Here is a 16,574-nt window from a genome sequence, read left to right on the forward strand (position 1 = left end):
TGCATCCTCAGGACCACTCTGGTAACTCCAGCATTCAGTATGCTGGGTGACAGCTTCATAAATATAGCATTGGTCTGCTTGTCTGCTTCTCTGGAGCCCACGTGCTCACTGCTGACCCTCAGGTAATCCTTTTGAAGCTTCACCATTCAGAGCTCAGCATCTTTGCTGGACTCAGATGCTAAAAAAGGCAGTCCTGTAAGGATGAACCCAGTATGGGATTCCAGCTCTGTGGACACAGTGCAACTTCAAAGTCCAGGCTGTAGGGTCAGGGGAAAGCAGCCTGATGCTGGCATTGCAGTGCAGTGCATTGCTTTCTTTGCATGTTTAAATACACTAATTAACCAGGAGCTTGCAAACACAGAGGATTCTGTTTGAAAAATAAGAATTCATCAACCTTTAACATTTTATTTTGCTTCACGTATGGAACATTTGTTAAGTTCTGATTGATTTATCTCTCTTGATGAATGTTACATCTGGCAACAGTCTTTCAAGTTCTGAAGTGGACCAAATGCAAGTTAGGTTTGACTGATTTTTAATTAAGATTGAATGTAGAAACAAAGCTGTTCTTCTCCTTTTAAAATAACGATGGGAATCCTGAATAATATATATTTTTTTGATTCTTAGATTTTCTTTTAGATTAATAAAACTGTGTAATCAGATTAGAAACATTTGGATTAAATAAAAAAGCATTAGCACTTATCAGGCTAGGCTCTGCGCTTTCCCAAACACTAAATCATTTTGAGGTGTGCAATCAGGGGGACTGCAGCCAGAATCAGCCGAATTATGAAATACGCAGAGCTTATTCCAAAAGCTCTGCCTCTAAGAAGGAATAAAACTGGACATGTTTATTAGCAAAGCTTGGTGTACAAGATACCCAGATGCAGTAGCACTGCTTAACAAAGCTGTTTGCCCCTCTGTTTTTATTTCAGCCCTCCTGCCTGACTTGCAGGCTGTGTGGTTTTGGTGTCATCTCCATTTTGTTCCCAAGGAAAATCAGTGCAGGTTCTTCTGAGGCCGTGCTCTGGGATTTTGAGCTATTTTTGCCCTTGTGGGTTAAACTTTCAGTCCTGGGGCATGGTTAATACATGTTTGTTCATTCCGTGAGGGCTGTGTCGTACTTCTGAGGTATCTTCCCTGAGGATTAAGCTGCAATCCAGCCATTCAGCCTCCTGTGTGGGTCAGGGGGGGCAGCAATCTAATCTCTGAAGTATGTATTTAGGTTCCAAACTCATTATGATGAAAGTGTTAATATTTTCCTCCAGTACTTGCCTTGTGATGTATCATTTACATCCTTTCTTCCCCAGTGCTGGTTGTCTGTGAAATAGAAAGTTTCAGAGAGGGAGGAATCTGCTCTGCCGTGGTAACAGAATATGGATAATGATGCACTAAACCCTGTGCTTGTACCAGTGCAGGCACTCAGAAAATAAAAAACACTTTAAGCTCTGAGTATGGATCCTGATTGTGGCTTTTCCAAACTGATACACAAAAACACAGCTGAAATAGATTAAATTATGTGGGTTTTTGGGTGGGAGGGGACGGATGGCTCGACAATTTTATTTGCTGTGAATACTTTCTGTGTGGAAATACCACTGAAGTCAATAGGAAGTGATGCCTGGGAAGTGGTGCAGCTCAGAGATGCATAAATGGTGTCTTATTGGTTAGTCTTGTCAGTCCTTTGCCTTCGTACTGGCTTTGCTTTCCTGTTTCTGTGTTCCCCCAGACAAACAGCAGATGCACTTTATCAGTGACTTTCATTCCAGCAATCAAACTTGGACTGGCAGCAGAAGTATCTGCATTGTTTTCCACCTGCTCGTGGGCACAGACTAAAGAGCTGTAGCTGCAGGTAGTAAATTGCACCCCAGCATCACTTCTGGGATGACAAAAATGCTTTCCATTGTTCTCCCCAGCCAGGAACTGCTTCTCAGCCTGGCTGAATGTGTGGCTAAAAATGCATTTTCTGAGAGTCGTCTTTTGCTCAGTCAGGACAGGCAGTTTGCTGAAGCTTGTGTTTGATAAGATTTGGTATTTTGAATGTGCTTCATGCTGCATATATGGCATGGGATGGTTGTCCCTGGTGCTGAGTCGGGGCAGCAGCCCAAGCACGGCCTTTATTCTCTTGCTATTGAATTGTTCAAGTCATGTATAGAAGCTTGAACTTTCTTCTTTGTTACTGGCAGTGCATCCTTAACTGCAGGAAATCAGACTATTGTTTCTGAAAACTGTTCCTCCCCACACTTTATTAAAGGGATTTGTTTTATAGAAGTGTTTCTGCGGAAATAATTGTTATGCATGAATTAGCAGATAGGACTCAGCACTGCGCAGTGCAAATGGTTGCAGAAAATACAATAATAATGCGGTTGTAATGAGAATACTTTGGGGCTTTGACCTGCCGTCCCAAAATAATTTCGCTACGATGGTAGAAAAAGAAAATTATTCCCAGCATTATACTGAAGAGGACTTTTTTTCCATATTCCCATTGCTGGAATGATTCCTGTTCTATCTTGCACCCGAACAAATCCCATAATTTTTGCTATTAGTTGCTAAGAAACAAATTATAATTGCTGCTCAAATTCTTTACTGTTGTACCCTCTTATTGCCCTGAAGTGCATTCATTTTCTTTTTGAAGATTAAATGATCAATGAAGTAATTCTTTCAAGAACAATTAATAAGGGAAACATTTGCAGAACAGCACCCGAGTATCTGCGTTTCCCTGGCTAAACAAACACGCACGACAACAATCGCAGTGATTGATCAATGAATTAATGCACTTCTGTTCCGCTGAACGAGGCATTTGGCACCCAAATTAAATCATTTCCGCAGTCATTACTAATGCCTGGATGTTGAGAAAAGATGATGTGTTTTAAAGCTCCTGGAAGTAGAGGAGGTTGGGGCTTGGTTGTGTTTTCTACAGCGTCAGGATGCAGCTGGGCTGCCAGCATGTGCTCCTGGCTCATGTATTGCCCTGCTGGTTTGCAGCCTTGCCTTCAAATCCACCCCATCATCTTATGTGCACCCCTTACACAGCTCCCAGGAGCACAAGCACCCTGCTTCTGTGGAGATGTAATGTTTGAATGACCTAGACAATCAGAAAGTGATTGGGGCTAGTTATGACAAATCTGATTCAAGAATGTCTCTTCCTGCATGCATGTAAATAGTCCTTGTTTCCTCCTGCAATATCCTTTCAAGAAAAAGTCCTATTTATATTAACAAAGGTCTTCTCCAAAGTTGGAGGCTGGTACTACAAGGGGCTCCCAGGGCTGGGCTTGGTGTGACACAGGATGCTCTTTATCAAAGGAACAAGCAAATCAGTTTGAATTTCTACCCATGCACGAGTGTTCATGTCTTGTGCTAAAACCTGAACTCAGCTGAGCAAAACGTGGCTGCCACCGTCAGCTCGTCACCTCTGCACCTTTGCCTCACAGTCTCTGGTGGGACAGAAAACTGGGTTAAGCCACACGTAAGCTTTTCTTTTTTGGGTTTATTCTCTTTTTGATGAATAGGACCAACAGGGAGTACAGAGGATAGCTATATAACCTACTTTACTTTCATCTGCTGTAGCAGGCTCCTTAACACAGAATGGAGGATTTCTCTCTGCCATGTTTCCACCCAAGGATGATAAATAGGACAAATGCATGACTCCTTAAAGCAGTGGCACTGTGTTCACTGGGGACACCTGTCCCAGGAGCTTTAGTTCTCAGGTGGGCCACAGCTGTGGGCTCAACTCTGCTTTGGAAGTGTATGGTGCAGCAAGGCACAGGCAGTAGGTCTGTTCTGTTCCTCTCAATGGTTATTAATTTGGCCTTTGACATGTAAAATAAATAATAACATATATTCAAAGTATGTTTTTTTTTTCAGATAACTGAGGGCTGGATATTTAAGGCCCAAATGCAGGTATCGTTTTTGGTCAGACTGGATGCTGACCTGGACCACGCTGATCTTTGTTTGATGTGGTTTAGTGATGGAAAGGTTTCCTGGCAGGAAGCTGTGTTGTGGGAACTGTTTCTGGTTCTGAGGAGATTGTCTTTGCTAAATCATGCCAAGGTGCTGTGAAAAATTCCAGCTGGGTCTGGATGGAAGGAAGAAGAGATTTCTCATTTTCTCTGTTGTTTTGAACAGAAAAGTGAGTGTTCTGATACTTTAACATCCAATAGATATCTCTACAATTGGAGATCTGTTGACCTTAGCCTTAACTGGTCACACTGACGTCTCATGTTTTAAGTTAGTGCCATCATTGCTTTTATAGGCTCGATGGATCATAAATAAAAGCACAGAGATCCTGCAGTAAGCCTGAGGGGAGATGAGGATGTAGTTTTTGTTTTTTCCCCTTGGCTTTGTGCAGGATCAGATGCTGCTCCGTTTATTAACCAAATCCCCCAGGCTCTTCCTCCTGAGGCCCTTTTGTGGTCCCTGTGATACCACGAGGGTGGCTCCAGGGTGGCCCCTTCGGTTTATTGCAGAAGCAGTGGATGCTGTCAGCCTCCTGGCCCATTCTTGGAAGGCTGAAATGGGAATGCAAATAATCCATGAGAGTAGGGAGCTGTGAGTATTAATGTCCCTAGCAATTGTGTTAATCTGCAGAGTGGGGCTGTATTTGCAGAACAATTTTCACAGTTTTTATTTCCTAAATCAAAGAATACGAGCTGTGGAGCAGTTATGTAGATGTTACTGGACTTCAGTTTAGGCGTAACTTCACACTATAGCCCAGCTATCTTTATTGGGTGCAGCCTTACCTCTGCGTATCACTGATATGCACTTTTTTATTCTGATGGCAGCTAGAAGGATGCATAAATAACACAGGAAATTAAATGGTACATTTGAATTACTATTTTGACAGTAGATGAAATAGGTTGGAAATGCAGATGCCAATATAAAGCATTTCCAGGAGAGCCTGGTCAAGTACAGCCCGTACCCAAAGGCAGAATCTTATCTTTTCAAGAAAGCCCTTTGCTGCTGGTGGGATACAAAGCCAACGCAGAGTAGATTTATTCTACTGTCTGCTTTCTTGTTGTTTTGTTGTTTTTTATTCCCTGTTTTCCATATGCAGAGCAAAGGCAGGGAGTCAGTGTTGGCATGTGAAGGATGGCGGAGCTTTAGATATGTTTGTCAAAAATTGCATCTTGTTAGTTTCCTTGTCTGCTGCAAATGTGAGCACCATCTCATAATTCATGCAAAGTGAGTGATGAACTTAAGGAAATTAAGGAGTATTTCTGGTCTAAATAGCACTCTCTAGTACAATGTAGGACCTTTTCAGAGGCAAGCTGAGCAGCTGGGTAACCTTTAAGACCAGGATCTCAGTGGGGTGTTTCTCATTTGTGTCAAGTAAAGGGAAACTTCAAGCTCAGCAAGCTTGAGGCATATTGTTTTGGATTATTCGGGGTTCTGTATTAGCTTTCATCCAGCTGCACAAAGGAAGCACCACCATACAGTGTGTGCCAGTGGGGAACACCCAGGGTATCTGCTGCTTTAGTGCTCAGTTACCAACTGCAAGAGGGCTTTATAGCACCTCCTGCTGTAGGTGGAAGTCCTGCTATGTGGCTGCTGCACAGTCATCTGTGCTGGAAGGATGTGTGTGAATAATGCACTGTTTTTGCTAAAAGCAGGAAGAAAAAAATCCAAAAATCTGGGAGTAAACTCATTCTGTTCAAGTCACCCCTAGGGGAAATGTCTGCCCAGGTTTTCAAGATTAAAGTAATAAAATACAATTTTTGAAGTCCTCAGCGTTTTGAATCAAGCAAAAGGTTTCCTTCAAAATGAATGTTTGAAGTGTTTCCTGTAGGAAGACAGTAAATGGGGAGGTTTTATTAAAAGCAGTGCAAAGTCAAGGAGAACTTTTTTTTTTTTTTTTCTTTTTTTGTAACATCATAAAGAAGAGTAATTTGATTTGGGCAGAGAACAGTTGACACCTTGCAGATATTTATAAGAGCCTCTGTTCCCCAGTGGGATGAGTGGCGGATGGGAAGGTGCAAGGCACTGCTGCCTGTTTGAGGAGGGGATGGAATCGGAGCAAAGCACTGGGCCAGCAGTGTGCCCTGAGGAGCTGAGCAGCTCACATGGCGTGAGGGAGGAGAGAGCCCAGCACAGTGCAGGATCCAGGGCTTTTGCAGCTGTGTTTTGGCCAGCGGCGTTTGTAACGCTACAGGAAAAGCTCTCACAGTCTTTGAGATGCAAGGGAAAGGCCTGAAGGAGGAATTGTAGCCATGAAGATAGACAAATCAGTGTGTGTGTGATGGATGGGGGGCAGGAAGGCTTGGCAAGATTTAAACATCATCTCAATATGAGAATCCAGATAGAGATGTCAAAGTCAGAGATGATATGCATAGGTCAGAGATGTGAGTGACAGGCAGAGTGGGGAGGGCTTGGGAGGAACATGAGAGCTGCTCACATGTACTTCTGTTTTTCCTGCTGGCTCCTGTTGTTTTACTCATCTTCTGCAGACTTAAGCAGATGTTTGACTTCAGTGGGGCTGGTCTTTGTTCTGTGTCTCTGCAGTATCTGGTTTCAGAGCATGGGGGAGGCTGTCCCTGTGCAGTGCTGGTGCACAGTCCTGGGGAGCCATCGAAGAGGCTGAGTGTGCACAATCAGACACACCAGCTTTTCCCTCCTGTAGCACCAACGTGGCCATTGGCAGAGCCTGTTCCCTTAAAGGAGGCAGCATGTCTCCCCAACGGACACAGAGTTTGGGTTCATCTTGCCCATCCTCCAGGTACGCATCTCTTCTCATCAGTGAGTTAAATTCAGTGCAAACCCCACCACAAGGCCTCTCCAGCTGCAGGTGTCCCTACAGCAGCAAAGGTTTGTCTGAGAGATTTTTCATCTCGTGGAAAGGATCGTTTCCATTATGGAAATGATGGAACTGGATCAGGCTGTTTGGTAAGGATGCTCAGGCAGGACCTTGTTTGTTGCTTGCAGTCATAAAGCCCAACCTAAGCTGTTCTCCGGAGGGGAGGCAGACTGGGAGAATGGTAAGATGTTTACATCTAAAACTTTTTTCTAGCGAAGTAGAAATCCCAGTGAAATTTCTGTTCTAAAGGTCAGATTAGAAAGCTTTCATCCCCAGACTTGTAAACCTTTTCTCAAATCAGTGACTCTAAAATTATTCATTTGAGCAGCAGCTCTTAAACTAAAATTCTATTAAGCTCTGTATCAAAGGGGTTTTTATTTTGAACCACGGAGCCAGCTGCGTAGTCTTGACACAACGACAAGGACATGGGCAGAGGAACTTAATCTTTGTGTGTTTTTGAAAGGGGTGACATAAAACCCTGCTTTTAAAAAGTCAGGCACAGGTTTTATAGAGACAGTGTTTAGAGATATTAGAGCCATAAATATCTAGAGGCAAATCTTGTCAAGTGTTTCGAGAGCAAAAAGCTTTAATGCTTTTGTGGGTGCTAGTCATCAGTTAAAGTGCTTTCAGCCTGCCTTCGTATAGACAGGCTGTGATTTCTTCAAACCAATGTCCTCTAAAATCTGTAATTGATTGAGATGCACTAGAATCCCATCTTCAAGACTATATTATGGGCTAAATTAGCATAGCTTATAGCCTGCATTCAGTGAAGTCATGTTCTTCCACAGTCAGTGATGCAAACGACTTCTTTTCCATCTGGTTGTGTCTGTTACTTTACATGCAAGTGTGCTCTGTGTGTATTGGTGTTACTCAGATTTGGTGAAAACCCTTTGAAAGAGGACGTTCGAGTTATCTCTGTGTACAGAGTTCTTTGTTCAGTAGAACAAGGAAGATCTAGCTAATTCCTCTGGTTGCTGTTTCGTTCAACAAGATGTCTTTGGCAGCCTGTTCTGAATCCCCTTGGCATCACACCATGTGACCTTTAATCAAAAAAAATCCCATTCACTTTGAATCAAGGAGCAAATACGACCTTAAACATCACTCTAAATTTTAGGTTGCTGAGATCATTTTAGAATTATATAAGGGATCTGAGAAGGAAAACTGCATTATGCTTCGTAAACCTTTTTAAGTCATGCTTGAGAATTGACTTTCAGTTTCTTGGCTGTATGTGTGTACATAAGTGGGTTTCGTGTTTGTTTCACGTGGATGAAGAGGCAACTACACCTCACCTGCATCATTGCACTATTTCCCATCCTTCCTGTCGCTGGGGAGCTCAGTGCATGGTTCTCTGGAGTCCATTTAATGTGAATAGGAAGAGTGGTGTTTTGTCTGCTAGGAAATGCCCCAAATTGACAGTGAACAAATTTATTTCAGTTTCCTGGTCTGCCTGTTGTTAACTTATCGCATTCTTTTTGATCCACGCAAGTTTCTTGTGTACAAATGATAGCCAAGACTCAAGTGTGGAATACCAAGCACCAGACCCCGTCTGATTTGTGTGTGGGAACTCATTAACACAATCTAGCTAATACTACTGAATTACTTGCTCTCGCTTCATTGATTCCTTTCTCTGTTATTAAAGGTTTAATACACAAGTCTGATGTTGCTTAGGTTCTTTTTCTTTTTTTATACACAAACCCACTTTTTTCCAGTCCCAAGGCTTCCTTTATTGGAGACTATGGGTTTGTATTGATAGCTTCAAGAACTCTCGTTTTCATCCTGTGTCTTCTCTATCAAAGCCTTTGCAATCATCTTGTTTGGGATCCTGTGCTACAATCCTTTGTTTTTCTATCAATCTTACACATCCTCTGTTAAGGTTGAATAGCTCGCTCTACAGAAATAATAATACATTAGAAGATATAGATAGACATAGAGATAGAGGTATTGTGTTTTGGTTACTGCTTGCTATTAGCATCAACTCACTACAGCAATATCACTGATGTGTTATCAAATTTACTTCACAGGAATCTCTAGAGATACTTTAAGTAAAATATAGCATCAGAAAGACAATTTTTTTTTCTCTAAGCCTGAATATTAGTCACTCTTTCTTTTGGAAATTAAACTTCAGTGATGTATAAAGAAGTGATTGTTATATGTGTGTTTTGGCTAGAATATTTAAAGGAGAAATAGTTTTCATCCCAGTTCAGCAAGAATAAAGAGTAATAGATAAAAACAGCATTGACAGTGTTTTTCTAATCATTAGGAAAAAATCTTAAATGTAATGACAAAGGGTTCACTAATGGCGTATGAGTTTTTGACAGTATGCCATTCAAAGAGATGTACGGCAGTGCTTCTTTCTACAGGATGCAGTCACATAAATTGGCTTTGTGAAAGACATGCAGACACCTGTCACAATCAATTTGAATCATTTACCATTCATGTAGTTTTCCGTAATATTTTTGTTTTCCTGTGGTCGTTTTTAGATAGCCCTCTTGCAGAGCGAGGTCTCTCTTTAATTTCGGGGCTGGCATAATTACGAAAGCATTTTGGATCCTGATAATGTTATGCCACACTTTAAATAAATAAATAAGTAGCCTAAGAAGGAAAAACCATGGAAACACTCCTCTGGCTAACAAAGAAAGGCTAAACAGAGCTTAGCTTTCAGAAAAAATAGGGATCTCTCTGTCAGATCACCAATGACCTGAGACTCACAGCCTCCTAAGGGAAGCCTCATTGTTTCACTCTTGTTCCCAGGGCGTGCTGAGTTCAGCAGCTGAATTATTTCCACGTTGTAGTCAAGAACGGGAGCGAAGTGGGCCTGCAGTACAAATGCTCTAAATACTCTGCTTGGGGAGATGACTTAAAAATAGAACGATCAGTGGAGCTATAAGTGAGATTGTTTGTAAATACTAAAACCACGGGTCTTCTCCCTGCTAGTCATGGTCCAAGAACCTGCAGAGCAAAGAGCTAATCTGGTCCTGCTGACTTGCTGGGGCTTTGATGTACCTTCTGAAATCCTTCTTTAAAGGAATCACAGAATTACAGAATGGCCAGGGTTGGAAGGGACCTCAAGGATCACGAATCTCCAACCCCCTGCCACATGCAGGGCCACCAACCCTCCCCATTTCATACCAGCCCAGGCTGCCCAGGGCCCCATCCAACCTGGCTTTGAACACCTCCAGGGATGGACGGGGCATCCACAGCCTCTCTGGACAGCTGTTCCAGCACCTCACTGCTCTCACAGAACAGACTTTCTCAAAAGAACAAACTTTGATTCCAAGGCTCACCAAGCAGTTCACTAAGTGGAAAGACGTACTGAGTTTGCATGCTGCTTTGATCACTTAGGGTAGGTTTACATCCTGCCTACACCTGATACGCATCGATCGTGCAAACAGAAGGGCTGTTTCTTAGTGGTCAGATGCTGCCTCATGCCACGAGCATCTGAGTTGTGGAATGAGCAGATTTTCACCCAAGCACATGCAGGGATCCTGGCTCTGACCAGAAGTAGTTTCTACCCATATTAGCAGCCCTCAATTCTGGTCATGTTTTACTTGTTTTCATGTGTAAATATTTTTTATTGAAATTAAGACTCCTTTCTTTCTTGATCTAGGCTGTGATAGATCACTGTAATTGAAGCAATTCCCACCCTAAAAATTTTAATTAAGTTACAGAGACGCCTGCGTGCTAGAATTTAATCAACTTATCTTTTCCAGGCATTGTTTTGCTTCATCACGTCATCTCCCTTCTGTTTACTAATGCTCAGTGCATTGTATCTGGCATTCAACCACACTGTTTTACAATGACCATGTTTCTTATTTCTGATACGGAGTTTGTAATACCCTGTATTGAAATACTTCAAATTTTCAGAGTCCTTACACGCTGTGTTGCCAACTCCCAGGAGCAAACCTGTGCACTGCCTGGGTCTGTTGGTGACATCTGCTCACCTGCACTTTCCAATGGGAAAGAGCTGGTGTTTAGAGAAGCGTGGAAGTGTCATAGTCCTCCAAATGTGCCGAGAGCTTGATGTCCCAGTAAGTCTTCTGGGCTTTTGTGGTGTGTTTGTGTGGTTGGTTTAGGGGTTTGTTGTATTTTTAATAGCATATAAGAACAAAAATCCTAGTCAGGCTTCTTGGGTTTTGGGGGCAAAGCAAGGCAGGGCAGAATGCAGCAGTGAATAAAGGGGTCACACACAGAACTGAAGTGTTTAAGCAGTGAATTGAGTGTCCTCCTTCAGCTGCAAGAGTTACTCTTTTTCCTGCTTTCCTATCCCTTTGATTTTTTGATGTTAGAAGTAGAGATGGTAATTTCTCACTCCCCTCCAGTCAGGGTACTGGATAACTGTGTTTTCTTGGGAAAACAACAGAAACAGGAAAATAAGTGTTAGAGTGCTACTCCACCCTGAAAGCTTCCCTTGGGGCTGTACCCAGCAAGCGAGTTTCACTTTTGTCAACCAAGCAGTTTGACCTCACTGCACGGGGAATTCAGCTGTGCCAAATTTCAGTGCAATATTTTGCACCCATTCGAGCAGAAGCTTGTAAAAAATATTTTTGCCCATTTGGCACAGCAGGGGAGAGCAGAAGAACCTCTCAAATCAGCTCATCACTAATTTGTACGCTTTGCAGCCGTTCAGCAATATGGAAGCAGCTCCTAAATTCTCAGGGAAGGTTGTGTAGCAAGATGGTGTTTAAGTGAAACTTCTCATTAATAACGTCTTTAAGACGCAGTGGTATTATTATTGCTAATTCATGTTACTATTTAGGTACTGCACAAATAAATTTGAAGTGTGAAAGGATCAGAATCATCAGCCCAATCAGTTTGATGAGGCATTAGCTTTTTTATAATTACCTTAATCTTGCTATTTCTTTCAGAGCTCGTTTTTAAGTACATGTGTGAGGCTTTCCAGAATTGACAACTGACTTTAAAAACTCAATAGTTTGCACTGGGAATGGTAACGATGAATGCTTTGCTTTGTTTGCTGCCTCACATTGATTTTGACCATTCTTCCATCATTTCTTAGTTGATCATCCAAGCAGATTGCTCTTGGTAGCAACCCCTTCCTTTTCCTGTTGTAAATATGTGGCTGTTTTGTCAACAAATTGGGTTATTTCCTCCCCGCAGAAAAAAATCAGAGGACATAGTCTGCATTTAAACAATTGAGTCGCGCACTTGCTCTCCACGCTGCTGTAATCAGGAGTTGCTGGATCACCAAGGTGGCTGTTCCTTATGATTGGTGATGAAAGCTTCTCCTGTTCCCTCCCTGGTGATTAACTGAAGCATTCCCTGGAGCGCTGTTCAAGTGGGCTTAACCACACAGGCTGAGAGCTGATGCTAGCTTTCTTACCTTCTAAAGCAGGCCTGTGTATGGCTGTTGTAGAATTCAGAACTGAAAACAGAATCCAGTGCAAGCTTTGAAATGTTCTGTATGTGTATATGTGTGTGGATGGATATGCATATGGCATAATGGATTGTGCAAAGGCAGAGGCAAATCTGTCTAACACGTGTAAGACATATATAAACTGCATACAAATAATCTTTCATATTATATATTATTTAAGACTTAGAAATTGTTCTTCTGTTTTCTCCCATATCTGTCTCCATATCTATCTAACTACATTGGAAATGACTTTATTGTTACTACATGTGACCTTGAGTCCTTGTGAGGACCTCTGCGTCCATCTCTCTCTACTTGGAGTTTGAGCAAACACATGCAAACTTGCTGCTAAATTGGCACCCAGATTAAATTTGGATCGATTCTGAACTCAAGCCCAATTGTTGAACCTTTTGTGTGCACCCATTTTCCCCAAGTTAAAAAAATCTTAGAATCACAGAATCATTGCAGTTGGAAAAGACCTCTAAGATCTTCCAGTCCAACCACCAACCAACCCATCCCACCGTGCCCACAAAGTTGTTTGATTTTCCAGCAGAGCTGACTGATGCAAATAGCACCATGATCTTAGTTTGGTTCTGTCTGTGAGTTGGAGCAGAAGGCAGGCAGGTCAGTAACTGTTTAGTTCAGACTGTCTCTGTTTTCACAAATAATTGTAAGGTTTTTTTATGCATGCAGCGTCTTTTTAAAGTCACACAATATTTATCAACTGAAATGCAAATTTTAAAACTGGAGTGGATGAATGAAGCTGGAGTGAAACAACGAAGCTTAGAGCATAATGTATGCCAGACCTGTGCTGGAGATCTCCTGATGCCTGCTAGCACTATGAGAAAATTCCTGCTTGTTGTTTCCAATGCGGTTCCCTTTTCCTGTATGTTGTCCTTAATTTGACTCCAGCAGGATGTGTCCATGAGCAGGGCTCCCAGCATAGCAGAAACCACTGCTCTGCCTGATTACCCAGCTCTCACAAGTCTGGTTTGTATTTATTTTCACTATTAATTTATTATGGTGAGAGTGAAGATCTGCTCTCAGGATGACAGGAGGGGCTGTGGTTTCAGTGGGTACCACAGGGACATCCTCAGCTCCAGCTCAGACTGCTCCAAGGTGACGACCTGCATGCTCATCTGTCTGAAATGAGGCAGTGATTTCTCAAGATTTCTTTTCTTATGTATGCACAGTAGTGCTTCCAAAACCCGTTTTCAACAGGGGATAAAAATCAAGGTTTAATTTTTTGCCCTTTTAACATTTGAATGATGTTCCTGCTAATTCTTGCTGTTAAATATTTATCGCCCGTGTTTCCTCTGGTTCCCAGCTGCACTGACAACAGGTTTGCAATCACCAAAGCATGGCTCAGCCACACCGAGAGCTGAAGAAATGGAAATTGAAATGCAAAGGACTGTTTAAAGGCTGCTGAAGCGACTCAGCACGTTGTGCTCCTGCAGCATCCGATGGTGCTGCTCAGAGCCTGGTGCTGAGCTTGTGCAGCATCACCTCCTAGCAAGTCTCTTGAATTCAGTGAGCAAGGCAAGAGGGAGCTGCTTTTCTGCAGCCTGTGGCCCCTGGAGGAGAGCAAAGGGAGAGAGGTGGAAGGAGGAATGGAATTTAATTAAAGCACCGTGTGGCTAACATAGTTATTAATGAGAGACTTCCTTGTGGGAAAGGAAGGGTTTCTGCACATGGGTTGCAAGGGCATGAGTAACAAGTTTCCTGAGGGGAAAGAGAACTGGGTTAAGGCAGTAATTCTTCTTAAATGTGTAAGAACTTTCCAGCAGCGTTATGGGTTGCTGGAGTTTTCTCCAGGCATTTCTTCTGCCCTGAGTAAATCGACACTTCGTCCCCTTCCCATCTTACAGCCTTGGGAACATTTTGTAATCCTTTTGCTACTTCAGCAGCAGGCTGCTGCTGCTCTGTAGCCCACCCAGTTCCACAAACCTCTCATGCAAGCTGATGCTCACTTTGTTTCCTTGTCATGCAGCAGAATCCTAATAAACCTTCTGTCCTTCCCATTAGAAAAAGCAATTCCTTTAATTGAGTTATTTCTCTTGGCAGATCTCGAGAACTTCAAGACCAGAGTAAGAAGCACAGTGTCCGTCCGCCAGGGCCAGGGCATGGTGCTGCTGTGCGGACCACCGCCGCACTCCGGAGGTAAGGCAACTGCTTCTCTTGCTTTGAGGGTACAGTGGCAATGTGAAAGGTTTTCATTCTCGGGATACGCTTCAGAAGGTTCAGAGAACAGCTCTGTGGTGGTGCCTGCCTAAAGGGTTGGTTCTTAGTTGTGTTGTGCAAAGAAACTGGGAGATCCCTAGTTGGGTATGAGCGCAGAGGAAGGTCTTAGCTGCACTGTATCCAGGTATGTGCATAGGAGGCAAGCCGAGGCAAACCAGAGCAGTATGTGCATATGGAAAAGACATGGCCGAGACCTTGTGGAACTGCCACAGCCTTTTAATATGTGACCTATGTGTATCTTCTGAAAAATAGGCTGGAGATTGTTGACAGAGCTACTTCTGTGTGTGATCTTCTCAGTATTATTTTAATTTCTGAGACACTTGTTGCCTGTGTTTTTTTTCTCCTGAATGCTCAGTAATTTTCCAGGCCTCACAGGATTTATTTCTGGAAAGACAGTACATGCTCTTCCTACTGTTTTTATAGGAGGAAGAGGCAAAGCAGAGTGGTATAGGAGAGGAGGAAATACCATGACAGGAAATTATATATTTGCAACCTTTTACTCTGAATTGCCATAGGGTTTTAAGGGCTGTATTATGTTCTTTGTGTACCTTCTAAATGTTAACACCAAGAGACTGCAATAGCTGCTGCATGTGCATACCCTAAAATGAGAACACGTGGTGTCTGTCAGATGCCATTCTTTGCTGGGAGCACACACATCAGTGTTTATGAGGTTTATGAGAATTTTGCACTCATGACCCAAAGGAAGACAGCATTTTCTCACTGGTATGTGTGGCCTGTGACCACCAACCAGCACTCAACAAGCAGCCGTTGCAGCCTGCTATTGTGTTGGGAGGCATTTTGATGCATCGTTGGCATCTGGTCATCTTTCAGTCATCATATTTCATGTTTCTGCATCCCTCTTCAAGGAATTTCCATTCATGCTTTGACATCTGCCTGTCCTTTGAAAGCTTGCTCACCAACTGGATGAGAATTGCCCAACAGCATCTTAGGGTGACAGAGAGGTGACAGGAGGTGAACATGTTTCTGGTGCCCAGAAAGACAGGAAACTGAAGGGCAGTTATTTCCTTCTGTCGTTTGGATGAGAGATGTCTTCCTACATGGCCACATTCTACCGTCTGCTCTATTACAGCTAGTAAATTATCTTAATTGTATCAAGCCAGATCCACAATTAGTCTAAATTGATACTATTGCAGTGTTGTAACCAAGCTGGGCTGCTGTACACCCATGGTGGTTTTCTGGTTTGCATGGAAAGTGTTTTGTGGAAAGTCAAAATAGTTCCAGGTAATTGAGAGTGAGACCCTTGTTCTGCAGGAATTAATCTTCTCTCTGGAAATAATTTCATTTTCTTTTCCTTCCTCCCAAGGTTGGAAATAACGATGAGTTTTAGAAGTCACAACTGCAACGTTAATGCTTTTCAATCATGTGCGTCGCTCTCCTTATGTCTCCCAGCGTAATAGAAACTATTTGGTCTCTAGGAGTTACTGCACAATTACCACAGCTATCTCCTGTTCCAGCTCTGGGCAGATGGAGCTTCATAAGAGAATATCAGATGTTGCTGGGAATGAACTGCGTATCGGAAAATCGCAGTGTTCTGTTGGCAGCTCCCATCCCAGAGCTCTGAGGCAGTGTTTGCAGAGCAAAGCTGCAGAGATCAGCTCCTGCCCGTGCCTCCCCGTGCTGCCTCTGAGTGTAACTTTGCAATGATTCAACATTGTGGTGCAGCAGTCAGGTTAGAAGTGAGGAGAAATGCATCGAGTTGAAAGTGTGAGTGGCAATTAAGGTGGAGGAAACGCAATTACTTATTTTGGAATTCGATTATGACAGCAAAGCTAACTTCATCATCCTTCCAAAGGTGCCTGGGGACATTCACGACCAGCATAGAAGCATAGGACTGTCTGGGGAAAAATTCTACGTTATGGCTTTAAAAAAGTTTTTTTTACTGTAACTTCTATTCTGCATTTAAAATTTCATATAAAAAAATAAAATAAAATAAAAGAGCAGACAGAACAATTCAGCTGGAAGATGGCTGTTGCTTTGATTGAGGGCATTCAGGAGAATGAAAGAAGCCTGAAAAGAATGAGAAACCAAGAGCTGGCCTGTTGCTAAGCATGGGGTGTAGGTTATCCCTCTGGGTGCCGGAGGTGCAGGTGCAACAATTCCCTCCTGATAGGAGAAATTCCCAGTTGTGTGGGGGATCAGCTGCAGTTTTCCCTCAGTTTTGGG

At 42.8% G+C, this 16,574-nt stretch overlaps 1 protein-coding gene across 5 annotated transcripts in view; it reads left to right on the forward strand.

The window, feature by feature from the left end:
- LOC125698623 (contactin-4) overlaps positions 1-16,574 on the forward strand; it is a 304,595-nt gene that overhangs the window by 207,791 nt on the left and 80,230 nt on the right. For all 5 annotated transcript variants that reach the window (XM_048957196.1, XM_048957198.1, XM_048957194.1 and 2 more), the window contains one exon: positions 14,214-14,309. In XM_048957196.1, coding sequence (XP_048813153.1) covers positions 14,214-14,309 — 96 coding nt within the window. The remainder of the gene's footprint in view (positions 1-14,213; positions 14,310-16,574) is intronic.

This window comes from Lagopus muta, chromosome 11 (genome assembly GCF_023343835.1).
Source record: "Lagopus muta isolate bLagMut1 chromosome 11, bLagMut1 primary, whole genome shotgun sequence".
In the NCBI taxonomy this organism is placed as follows: Eukaryota; Metazoa; Chordata; class Aves; order Galliformes; family Phasianidae; genus Lagopus; species Lagopus muta.